The 12,557-nt window shown below is 41.8% G+C and overlaps 2 protein-coding genes across 3 annotated transcripts; both read left to right on the top strand.

Moving 5' to 3' along the window:
• The first annotated feature begins 1,746 nt into the window (after window positions 1-1,746).
• LOC133915764 (uncharacterized) lies at window positions 1,747-5,595 on the top strand. The gene is made up of 7 exons (XM_062359059.1): window positions 1,747-2,171; window positions 2,269-2,345; window positions 2,513-2,647; window positions 3,868-3,922; window positions 4,100-4,187; window positions 4,745-4,843; window positions 5,005-5,595. The coding sequence occupies exons 1-7, from the start codon at window positions 1,909-1,911 to the stop codon at window positions 5,131-5,133; spliced, it is 846 nt and encodes a 281-aa protein (XP_062215043.1). The 5' UTR covers window positions 1,747-1,908; the 3' UTR covers window positions 5,134-5,595.
• Window positions 5,596-7,633: 2,038 nt separating this feature from the next.
• On the top strand, window positions 7,634-12,246 carry LOC133915762 (TATA-box-binding protein 2). Of its 2 annotated transcripts, none has more exons than XM_062359056.1 (9): window positions 7,634-7,949; window positions 8,633-8,720; window positions 9,322-9,393; window positions 10,224-10,274; window positions 10,362-10,406; window positions 10,495-10,587; window positions 10,689-10,790; window positions 10,876-10,949; window positions 11,533-12,246. In XM_062359056.1, coding segments are annotated over exons 1-9 (603 nt in total). In that variant the 5' UTR covers window positions 7,634-7,872; the 3' UTR covers window positions 11,534-12,246. The 2 variants fall into 2 exon arrangements, with proteins under 2 accessions (XP_062215040.1, XP_062215041.1); XM_062359057.1 differs by having other exon boundaries at window positions 9,288-9,393.
• Window positions 12,247-12,557: the final 311 nt, after the last annotated feature.

Below are 12,557 nucleotides of genomic sequence, written 5' to 3'. Positions count from 1 at the left end.
ATCATGAACTTCTTCCAGGTAAAAGATTCTCACCACTACTTGAAACCTCCGTGCGACGGTCTAACTTTCAAACCCGATCAGTGACAAATCTTCTCCTTCCTGTCCTCCCGTGGGGATGAGATGATATTTTCAGACTGATCAGAAAACTTATTCAGATGGAACACCTTCTCAAGGACCCACTTGAGAATTTGGAGGCGTTCAGAACTCCGAATAGATTATATGAAAACCCAGTTAGACATATCATCCTAATTGGGAACCTAAGTTTTATTCGATGACACGATCGAACAAAATGCTTATCTTTGTTGATCAAATATTTGATCCATCGTAGCCTCATTTCACGTACTAGTGGGGGCTTGACGAAGACTACTAGATAATTACCGTATTTGGACACCCTAGAGTTTTTCACAATTCTCGAGATATATCTCTATCTCCAGGAAAGAAATCTCTAGATGAGATAAAATTGCACCCAAGATATCCTGTAAATAATGAAGTTTATCTTCATGAACGGGAAGGAAGACTCTAGAGGATATATGACGCCCCGTATATATACAGAGTCTGAGGCCTCTATAGAGAACAAGTCTTTATATGTCATTAGAAGTCTTTACAAGCCATTACAAATCACACAAGCTGTAGGATATCACAAGCCGAGTAAGAAAGTCGGTAACCAGGATAGATTTATCTAGGTTAATCACACACCACCCTTCTAACAGGCTCAGATCAATACAAGATAAATATGACGTAAAGTTATTATTATAAGAGAGATTCGAACCTATATAAAAACTCCTATATTTGATCATTAGATTTGTTTGCTTAAAACATCTCTTATATATATTACAAATTTGTAAGATTGACAGTTCACTCATGGTTAACGTATACAGATTCTAATATGGCCACATTTTTGGACACGGGAGCGCATCCCTTCCATGATATGCCGTATTTGCGTGCAACCTCTGATTTACTCGCTGTTTGTATAATAAAACAGGTGGCAGGGTGATCACTAATCAGCTCTCCGTGACCATGGGGGCACGACAGCGATCGGCCGGCGCACAATGGACTTGGAGCCACAGGCCACCGGCCTTGTGTGTCGCCGTGCGTGGGCGCCCTTCCGTTCTGCCAGCTTCTTCCCCGTCAACGTCGTCTCGTCACGCTCCCATCCCCAGGCTCCAAGCGGCGCTGCCACGCGCCCATGCATGCATGCTTTACATGTAGTGATGTAGATGCCTTGTCACGAGTCTCAACTCGCCACGGCGGCCCGTGCAGGCTAAAATGTCGCTGAAATCCCCCACCACACGCGCTTTTTTAGCCCAAATATCTGCCTTGCAAGAGCTCTGTCCGTTTTTTCTAATATATTTATCTTTTATTGATATTTAAAAATTAGGCCACCGTTTGTAAATTTTAAATAAATAGGCCCCCTTCGCCCAACTATAGGCCGACAAGGGAAAATTCGCTTTTCTTGTTAGGCGATTTTAAAAAAAATCAGAAAAATATTGCGTTCATTTGCTCAGACATTCAAAACACCATCTAAACGGTCACAATTTTTTGAAACAAATTGGTATTGTAGAGTACGACGGGTATATTTCTGTAAAATCTTCAGCAATATTAATAAAAAAATATATTTCAGAGAAAAAAATCCGTCAGGGGAGACCCACTCGAGGCGCGGCCCAGATGCCGGTGACGAGCCGAGGAGCAAAACTGGAGGCCCGCACCTCGAACAACAGCCCAGAATAAAGCGAGGCCTGTGCAGGCGCTGCGCTCGGCTCCCGTCTGCCGGGCGCGTTTCCCGGCCAGCAACCACCTTATCCCCTCCTTCCTTGCTCCATTTCGAGCTCGCTCCAGTGCTCCACCTCGCCGCGTCGTCCTCTCCTCTCATCACTCCGCCGGCGGCAACCCCCGCACGCGCCAGGCGAAATGGAGGCTGCAGCTGCCATCCGCACTTTCTTCTCCTCCTCCTCAGTAGCGGCAAAACCCCGCCGTCTCCTCGCGGGCCTGGACTCGCGGCGCGCCCTGGCGCTCGAGGCTCCACTACCGCCCCGTGCCATCGCCTCCTCCCGCGCGCCGCTGGTAGTCTCCAGCCCGCCCCCTCCCGCGTCTGCGGTGCCCGCGCCCGCGCACGCCAAGGTCGACCGCTCCGGCCGCTTCTGCAGCCCCCGCGCCGCCCGCGAGCTCGCGCTGTGAGTCCCATCCCCCAAGTCCACTCGTTTCTTTCGTTCCGTGTGCCCTTGGCTGGGGTTCTGTGTCGAGCTGAATCTCTGCCTTTCCCGGTCTCAGGATGATCTCCTACGCGGCGTGCCTGGAGGGCGCCGACGTCGTCCGGCTCTTCGACCGCAGGGTCAGCGCAAGACGAGGTGAGGATTTCTTCGAATGCTTCTTCGTCGTGCATTGTTTGAAGAATCGGCTTTTCGAATTGCTCGGCTGGACACCCCGTTGCATGATTGCAAATTTGTAGCGTTCTCTACATGGGTTTTACTTGCTGTTCGTTCTCTCATTTCGTTTTTTCCCCTGGTTTGTTCAGAGCCTGGGTTTGTTTTCGACAAGGCATGCTTGCTGAGCTACAACCATATGAGCTTCGGCGGGGGACCCCTCGAGGTTGGGACGGAAGAAGAGGCTGAGAAGCTGACCAATCAGAACGAGAAGGATTCAGCCAATGGTAACAACTATCAGCATGCAACTTCCGGTTCATTTCTAGATGTTAATGTCATTACTGTTGGAACCATAACTTCTTGTTCGTAAATTTGGGGCATCTCAGACTTCCAATTTAATCATAACTATAAGATGAGACCCAGGGAGCTCCCAAAGAGCAAAAATTCAGTTGGCTACCTCAATTCCATCATAGCAATCTTTTACTGTTGTGCTTCGGACAATTTCCATCATAACCCACCAGAAAATTTGGTTGATTCCTCGTTGAACATATTTTATAGTGAGTTTCAGTTGTAAATATTAAGTTTTGAAATGTTTTTCATATTATTATTCATTTATACATATGATTGTGGTTTCCTGAAGTAAAGAGAGCAATGGAGCATTATATGTTTGATAAATAGATTAATGAACTTAGGCTATGTTTTTATTGTGGGCTCGTGCCTATGACCATACAGATCATGCATATGAAAACTGAAGGGCGTGATAGAACAATTTCAACTTGTTGTTGTTAATTTCAGGCCTTCAAACTAGTTTAATGCAGTGTTCTGAAAGTGCAAGCTGCTCCTAAGCAGGGTTAGTTGATGACTAGGCGCTAGGTTGGAGGGTGGCACCTAGCTCCTAAATGCCACCTAGGTAGGCCTGGTGGCCACCTTTTAGAACAGTAGGCTAATGAGTTGGACCTTAAGATCTAAAGGGTGTTGTATCTGAATTTTTTTGTTTGTGGACAGTTTTAAGAGTGACATGCCATAATCCATCACTCTAAGCTCCGGTTCATCTTGATCTACTCTATTCTCAAGCTATGTTTTGATTATACTTTTAGTCGACAATAAGTTGAAAATTGTTTGCCTTCGTTAGTCTGCATGTTTTCCATCAGCTCAATGGCGTTTATACTGTTCAACACCATAAACATATCCTGATCATGCATGTTACTTTGCTCATAGTAACCCTATAGACATTTCTTGTGTTAGTCTATTGTGAAATGAACTGAGTAATTATGGATATTCTCATAGAAAGTACCCAAAATGTTTTTTAATGTATGGAGCAGGCGTATGAGTTGATATCTTCAAGAGTCAAATCCTTTTCTTGCCCACCCAGCCATAAAAAGAAAAAAAATCACACCCATTGGATCCTTCCTGATATGATTGGGTGATTTGCACGTTCCCTTAAGAACAAATAGTAAGTCGGTTATCCTCGTGCAAAGAATTTGACATGCTGTTGTCTTGTGATCAGAAGCAGAAGTTCTTTCAGCTCCTCCAAAGCTTGTTTACAACAACATTGTTTTACGGTATGCTTTCCTTCTTTTCCCTTTCTCTTAAAGGCATATATCGAGTATTTTACACACTGTGTTCTGCATTCTGATATAGTTTTGATATATGTGATTGTGATTTATTTAATGCCTATTTTAGTTTTTAGCTCTGCTGCTCTTGTACTTGCCTTTCTGATTAGATGTTTTCTAGTGCAGATTGTCCAGGGAACTTTTAGTGGCTGTTGCCAGTGGATGGGATAAACATGTTGATATCATCAACAAAGTAATTCCCCAGACTTGGAAGGTTGGATACTTTTACCTAACCTTTTTTTCACTGCACTGGACAATCACTTTGGTGCATGCCAGAAGCTGTATGGCCATCTAGGATTTTCCTGCTTTCTTTTTTTGGCATTGCTTAGCCACTTGTTCAGTATGATGCAGTGACTTTTGAGGTCAGTAGGTCACCCGTAATCTCATTGTGGCATGATCCATATAATTTTGTACTTTTACCTCATCATGATACTTGATTTGCCTGCAAAGTTATTTCTGATAGGCACCCCAAGGCTGAGGGAAGTGATTCAATACATAATCTGAAGAACAAGAATGAGCACTTCCTTAATCTTAATTATTTTATCTCAGTATTTGTTGTTGCCACCAGAACTCGGATATTTTTTTCTGAAATAAAATTTCAAAATATGAAAGATAATGGATTTCTTGTTGAATCCTTGTTCGTTCAGTTTATAATCTGCTTAATGTTTACCAAACTAGTATCCAGGTAGTGCCTGTTTGTTTTTTATTATCACTCACCAGTTTGAATTACAGCAAAACCTGCTGCTGATACACTGAAAATTTCATGGTCAGGATGAGCCTGTGGCAAGGATTCTTGAGCTCTGCATTCTTCATATTGCTATGGCAGAGATGACATCAAAAGCAACACCACACAAAGTTGTCATTAACGAGGTTCTTATTTTCTCCCCATCTGCTTTTGCATATTTCAACTTTACGCATCTATAAGTTGCATGGAAAAGGTAGAATGGATGGTTTTCTTTTATAACTATTATTGTCATTATTATTACTAGAACTACTATAATGAATGGCTCTTGATGCCCCTTGTCTTCCAGGCAGTAGATTTGGCAAAGCGGTTTTGTGACGGCGGTGCTCCTCGGGTAATCAATGGATGCCTTCGAACATTTGTAAAAGATCATGTCGATGTTGCAGGCACTAGTCAGCCAGCTGAATCAAAACCGTGAAGTTTTTGCAAATACCATGAATCGTACATCAGAAAGGTGTCTAAAGTAACAGAAGTATGGGAAAAACCTTGCTCTCTTCGGTCAAAACTCCTTCAGTCATAGAAGATTGAATGTTGAACCGAGAGGAGGCAAACATGGGGGGACTCGTCGAGAGCCAGTGACAACTTCAGTCTTTAGTGGGTGATTGGGTTAAATATACTGAGCTACAAGCTGATGATGCACATTCAGATCCATCTGAAGCTACTGAAGGGTACTGCTTCTGATAGTCTTTAGTCCTGCTGACCATTGTGGTCCACCCAAAACATATCCTGTAAAAACTTGATGACAATGTAATGTTATGCTTCCAGAATCCATATGATCGTGTTTTGGTATATTTCAATTTAGCTATAGGAGGATTCTGAAATTCTGATGTGGCATGGTGTATGTATACACTTGCATGAGTATTGTGTTGTGCTAACTTTATACTGTTTGTACTTCCTACCGCTCAGTACGGAGTTCGAACAAAAGCTTTGGATTAAGTATGTAGGTCCTATCCGATTTGATGGCCACAAGAGCCAAAGCTTGGCTTACCAAGTTTGTATGCAGATTTGACCACTATTTGGTTCAATACCTCAAATTTGATAAGCCAACCACCTTATTTTGATAATGTAATTCATGTTTGGGAGCCGAAGCTGTCCAAAAATTATGCAACCAAATTGATGGCCTTGATTTAACATGCAAAATTTTAGCTTATCCTTTTCTTTGAACGATTTTTCTAGCTTAGTCTTTCATGTGCTCCATTTAGAGAGAAATCAAATTGATCCTAACTACATTCCTCAGATGCATTGCGCCTGTGCCCTGCAAAATGCAAATGCTTCATTTGCAAAATTAAGAAGACCAAAGGACTGAGCGAGCGAGGCTTGGTTGAGTAGCATCGCCAGGTGCGCGAGCGGTCCACCGGGTTTGATCCTAGGACCAGCTCCTTGTGCCTCGGAGGGTTTTCTCCGGGAGAACTTTGTACCTAGTTGGAGAACCAAAGGCTCGTTTGGTTGCCTTCAAGCGTTCCGCCCATCTATAAGCTCGAACTCAGCTACTCGTCTCTTGTTCAATATAAAGGTTAGATCTTTTAATATAATTTGTAAACAAATTTAGGGCATGTTTGGTCTAAGAATTTTTGAAGCTGGTCGTCTCTAACTTAGAAATTATTAGAGCGAAAGCTATGAGCAAATTGAGGATTTTTTATTTAGACATCTAGTTATTATTTTATAAAAAATATTTAAACTACTTTATTTTATTTTACATACTCCAAATAATATATATTATCTTAAATAGGGTCTTAGGGCCTGTTTTATTTGTGCCCGTCGAGCCACGCCAATGCGCGTGGCGTAGGATTTCGTCGCCCTCGTCTCTCCCGCGTGCGGGAAAAAAATGAACTAGCGATCGCGTTTCGTGGGCGTAGACATACGGGCGCGCCAACGCGTGGGCGTCGAACCAAACACCAGGCAAAAACACATGAGCACGCCGGCGATTGACGGGTGGAGCATCGGCTCCAAATCAAGTACGACCTTAGTAGACCAGGAGTCGAGGCCATGAGTGACAAAATGCAAATGTGATAGTAGAAGAATCCTCACGGACCCATCCTACAAATTCTCACACCAATCTGCCCATTCGACCCAGTGGCCGACAATAGGGCCCCGCTGAAGTCCACAGCCCATAGGGGTGGAAATGGATGGCAGGAAATCCGAATTATCCGATTCCGTATCTGTTAAAATGCGAATATGGATATCCGTATCCGTATTTGTTTCTGAAATGGATACTAAAATAGATATATCCGAATTCGTTTTCGAGATTCGGATTCAAATGTGGATATCCGAATTCGAGATATATCCGATTCGTATCCGTATCCGCCAACCAGGGAACCAAATTTTGCTAAAGTTTTAGAAATTTTAGATATGAACGAAATTCCAACCCAATCAAATTGGAACAATTTCAATCAAATTTCAGTTAAATTTGATCAAAAATTTAAATTTCCAACATGAATTTTGAACAAAATTTGTAAAATTCCGGCCCAATCAAAGTAGAACAAATTTCATTCGAATTTTATCAAATTTCAGTCAAATTTTTTCAAAAATTTAAATTTCCAACCTAAATTTCGAAGATCGAGTAGATATCCGAATGCGGATTCGTATTTGAACTATCCGATTCGTATTCGTATTCGAAGATATCCGGATCCGTATTCGTATTTAGATTAAAATATGATAAATCATACTATCCGAATTCGATTCCATGCGTATCCGATCCGTTTCCATCCCTAATAGCACACGTATCAAAAACCACCACGTACAAACGAACCTCCGCAAAACACACCCTGTCCTGACCGGCCACAGCCGGTCAAACAGCTCCTCCTATAAAGCACACCCCGCTCCCGTCCACCGCCTGCTCCCCGTCCACCGACCAACCCAACACCCGCACGCATCCACCAGCAGCAGCAGCAGCAGCAGCCGCAGACCACTCCCCCCCCCCCCCCTCTCTGTCTCACACGCCGCCTCGCTCTCGCTAGATAGATAACCCTAGCTCCCTTCCCCTCCTCTCCAACGCCTCTCACGATCTCTATAAAAGACCCCGAATTCGAACTCCTCCCTCGAACTCGCGACCCGCGCGCTCCTTCCCGCCCATTTCGGCCTCGATTTGGCCCGGATCGGCGCGGATTTCGGGCAAGGAGCCGTTGGGGCTGGGTGCGGATTTGGAGGAGGGATTCGGATGGCGGAGGCGGGGCTGGAGGGCAGCCAGCCGGTGGATCTGTCCAAGCACCCCTCCGGCATCGTCCCCACGCTCCAGTAAGTCCCGGATCTGTGGCGTCTCGCCTGGATGAGAGATCCCGTTTGTCTTGGGTCGCGGGGCGGATGGGTTATTGGGATTTCGAGTGTCTGGAGACGGCCTTGGGTTCGGTCTAGGTGCTGTCTGTGGGACTGGGAGTGGTTGGTTTGTGCGTTGGGAGCTGCGAAATGAGCTAGATCTGGTTAAGATATTGCTGTTCTAGTGGTTGTTTAGTGAGTTTTCATCCATCCAGGAGGGTTAATTTCAGTTATAAGATCTGTGAGTAGAGAGAGTCAAACCGCCGTGCACACACAAGCATGACGAAGAATGTTATAACGTCGTGAATGACCATTGATTTATGTGTAACATTTGTAATCCAGCTATGTTAAGTATGTTATCCTGATTAAATGTATGACTTTTCGTACGAGCTGTACTTGACTGCTTGTACAGAACGTCATGCATGTTTTCATCATCCCAATCCGTGAAAAGCATCTTATAATTTGCTGACAATTGTACCAGCCTGATCCATGTATAGAGTATGATACTTAGCTCGATCCATGATTATATTGTTAGACTTGATGGTATGCATTGATTGTAGGCCAATCCTGTGTTGTTGCATTGTTTACAAAATGAATACATGTTTATGTTGCAGTGCTTCGTTCATGGCTTGTTTGACGTGTGTGGCCATTTGTTTTGATGACAGGAATATCGTATCGACAGTTAATTTGGATTGTAAGCTAGACCTCAAAGCAATTGCTTTGCAAGCACGCAATGCAGAATATAACCCAAAGGTATAATGATGACCTCAAAGCCATAGATTTGCAAGGGCATTTGGTTTGCTCTGGACACTGTATTTCCTAGTGGTTTTATCTATCATATGTGATATTGTGTGGAAATATGAACGTTCAATGGTATGATAATGTTGCTTATGTTGATCCTTGGTAACAATGCGCTACCCTTGTCCATGGGTGCAAATAATTTTGTGCTAGTGACTAATGGGTGACCTGGAATAGAGTTGAGTACTGTCTTATCTATGTCGTTTGGGTAACTGGCATTCAAGGAGTTGTGCGTAGTTAATTTAGGACAAGATGCATACTCGTATCCAGCTTGTCCCGTGAATAACCACAATATTCCTTGTCAAAGAAGTTCTAAACTTTTAGCTTATATAACTTCCTTGCACTTTGGTCTTATCCCTTGAATGGTAAAATTTACTTCAATAAAGCACGTGTACTAAATGAAACAAATGTTTAGAGATACAATGTGTCTTCGCTTGTAACAGTACAATTTAGCAACCTGATTACTATGCTTTTTCTCAGTGATATGTATAATGTAACACTGTAACCTTTTCTCTGTTACAGTATATGGTATGCTGACTTCTCTCATTGTAAACAGCGTTTTGCTGCAGTTATCATGAGAATAAGAGAACCCAAAACCACAGCACTGATATTTGCATCGGGTAAAATGGTATGGTTCCAACTTCCTATACTATGAAATTTTCAAGGATGTACATGTTTTTTTATTGTTAAAATGCTTTTGGTGGTATAATCTGCCCTCACATTAACATCAGAATTCTAGCTGCACTTAGCACCTACATGAAGTTTGATCTGATTTTTGACATGTTTTGTTGTGGTAGGGCTGTGTAATCCAAAAATAGAAAGAGTAGTCATCTTTCTGTTGATTGTTTTTTCCTAGTTTACTTCTCTCAATCATCAAGCATCAGAAACTAATGTTGTTACCCTCTCTAACCTATGTTTAATAAAATCTATATTTTTCCAAATGATATATTGCGATGGGTGTTTACTGAGATTTTATTTGGATTAATGTCTTCATTAAAGTAGACTTTCTTGGTCGTCATCATGGACATTAAATGAAATGCAGTGGTGCATCAATATTTTTTCAAAGGAAGGAAGTTTCCTTTAGCATGTGCTCCCTCTGTTTCTTTTTATAGAGTGTATTAGGATTTGAAAAGGTCAAACTTTGTGGGTTTTGACCAACAATTAGTCAAATTATGTGCATGCTTAGTGTACAAAAGTTGTATCAGTAGATTCTTATTTCACAGATCTTTTAATATGATATTGATTTTGTAGCAATTGATAGGATATTGTAAGAGAAATTAATGATCAAAGTATACTTTTGAAGACTTTCAAATCCTTATACGCCTTTTAAAAAGAAACAAAGGGTGTATTTATTAAATTTTGAATTGCATTTCTTTCATATAGAACTACAATATTGCATCCATCCATTGTACTTGTGTATAATGCTGAAGCAAGCAACATTTAATTTTGTATCACCAGGTCTGTACTGGAGCGAAGAGCGAACAACAATCTAAGCTTGCAGCGAGAAAGGTGCCATACGGCTTGCTACCATTTTTTATAAGTTGGATCTAGTTTGCTGAAAGAATTCTGAATTCTAACACTAGTCTTTATTTCCAGTATGCTCGTATTATTCAGAAACTTGGCTTTCCTGCTAAATTTAAGGTAATTATTTTCACATTTGTCTAAATTCACCAGTGCTTTGAGCAATTTCATTTTGTGAGACAGTTACTGAGTTGTCATGCTATGTCAGGACTTTAAGATTCAGAATATCGTTGGTTCTTGTGATGTCAAGTTTCCAATCAGGCTTGAGGGCCTTGCATATTCGCATGGTGCTTTCTCGAGTGTACGTGGAATGATTCTTTGTTTCTTTTAGCATCATAGTAAATTTTTGCCCCGTTCCGCGTACCATTCCTTAGTAATTATATTTTGCACTTTATTTTACAGTATGAACCAGAACTCTTTCCTGGCCTTATCTATCGGATGAAACAACCAAAGATTGTTCTTTTGATTTTTGTTTCAGGCAAGATTGTTTTGACTGGAGCAAAGGTTAGCTGTACATTTCTTGTGTATGCTTTATATACCACCATTTTCTCTTGGTTGTTCATTTCATTTCATACTTCTTTGTTTCCAGGTGAGAGAGGAGACGTACACTGCCTTTGAAAACATCTATCCTGTACTGACAGAGTTCAGAAAAGTTCAGCAATGGTATGTAGTTTTTTATTATGTTTTAAATTTACAGTGTGTGCTAGAAGGCAGGAAACAAGATTTCTCTTGTTCTGTTGATCAAGTGGGTGTAATAAGGTGGATAACTGTAATCGATCTATGTCATGTTAGGAACATGTGGGAGTGGGCACTGGGCACCGTTTGTGTGTTATTATTGTTAGATAGACTTGGTAGTAATATTGTAATGCTTAGTTGCTGTGTTGGAAACATGTCCTTTACTGTGTGATGCAAACAAACTTGTTGTCATGTTGTTGTGTCCTTTACTGTGTGAAGGTTAGTGAGAAGCTGAGGGTACATCAATATAGTTGGGTGATTTGAAATATTTAACTGCCTTCATGTTTGATGTACGATTACGAGATGGCTGAAGTGTTATGCTGTTTGATATCATTCACCGAAGGATGCATGTCGATAGTATGCCATTATATCTGTTCCACTTAAATAGCTGCTTGAAGGGATCTTTCCCTTCTCTTTTATTTTGTCATACTGTGTGAACAATGCATGCAATAATGGAATTTATATTAAAAGACTAATTTCCCCCTTGATACATCATGTATGCTGTATGCAGATGACTTGTGGAGGCCAGATGCTCCTAACAAGCTTCCTTGAGGTTTTTCTGTTGCGTGACCGTAAAATTTAACTGTACATAAATGTCTGGTGGAGCTTATAGCATCTTGTAATTTATGTGACCTTCGATGTGTGTGTTTGTGGTTGGGTGGGTTTGTTGTGGTGGAGACATAGTTGGTCCATTTGGTCTTGGTGATCGGATACACCTCATTGGGCGTCTATTTGAGTAGTTAGTGTGGACTGCAGGGTACATGCATGTCACATGAGGTTGCAGTGTTCACTGAAATACTAACAAAGAGTTGAGAAATTTTGCCCTAGTTCGTCTTTGAGACATGAGTCTTAGTCTTTTCTGAGTATCTTCCAGTGCACTGTGCAATGACGAAAAGGCTGGCACTGTGTGTAACAGGGCAATCGCTATGTACTGTTGTTACGTTGTGACCGGTTGTCAGTTATCAGTTGTATTTGAGATGTTTTAACGTTTAGGACAGTGGGGGATTAATCCTCGGTGGAACCAGTCAGTCAGCCAGCTGGCCATTGGTCCGGTTTTGTACTGCTGTGGTCGCTGACTGACATGTAGTTTCTTGTATTTCTGCTTTCAAATTTCACTGCGTTTACGATTATGAAGTTGTATGCTAAGTGAAGGATTGAATTCTATTGTGTAATAACATATGGCATGAGATTGTATTTCATGGTACTCTTGTATCATTCGTGTTAATCATGGTGCTGCCATGCCTGCCTCATTTGAAAAAAATGGGTCAAGGGAAGTTATGATGCCGACTTCTGTTAGTTTTATCTTGTTTTAATGCTTAGAAATTTGCAAATTTTGATATGGCATTGAACATGATTCGGTAAAGCTACCATCCAAACATCACTCTTTTGTCCATGTTTTGGTAACGCCCGCGTTTTGGCGTTACCAAATTTTTGTAAGGGTCGTATGTGCAGCAAGCTAGACAGCCCCTATATCCTAGCATCTATATCCGAAGGCGTAAGTAGCTGAAGGCCCCACGAGGGATGGGGAAGAAACAA

This window comes from Phragmites australis, chromosome 4, assembly GCF_958298935.1.
Source record: "Phragmites australis chromosome 4, lpPhrAust1.1, whole genome shotgun sequence".
In the NCBI taxonomy this organism is placed as follows: domain Eukaryota; kingdom Viridiplantae; phylum Streptophyta; class Magnoliopsida; order Poales; family Poaceae; genus Phragmites; species Phragmites australis.
This window is presented reverse-complemented; position numbering and strand designations above follow the sequence as displayed.

Excerpts from the sequence above, each read along its gene's own strand:
- LOC133915764 (XM_062359059.1), top strand. The coding sequence starts at position 1,909 with ATGGAGGCTGCAGCTGCCATCCGCACTTTCTTCTCCTCCTCCTCAGTA. Across the intron at positions 2,346-2,512 it reads CAGGGTCAGCGCAAGACGAG|AGCCTGGGTTTGTTTTCGAC; the intron begins GTGAGGATTTCT and ends TGGTTTGTTCAG. Across the intron at positions 2,648-3,867 it reads CGAGAAGGATTCAGCCAATG|AAGCAGAAGTTCTTTCAGCT; the intron begins GTAACAACTATC and ends TCTTGTGATCAG.
- LOC133915762 (XM_062359056.1), top strand. The coding sequence starts at position 7,873 with ATGGCGGAGGCGGGGCTGGAGGGCAGCCAGCCGGTGGATCTGTCCAAG. Across the intron at positions 8,721-9,321 it reads ATGCAGAATATAACCCAAAG|CGTTTTGCTGCAGTTATCAT; the intron begins GTATAATGATGA and ends CATTGTAAACAG. Across the intron at positions 10,791-10,875 it reads TTGTTTTGACTGGAGCAAAG|GTGAGAGAGGAGACGTACAC; the intron begins GTTAGCTGTACA and ends CTTTGTTTCCAG.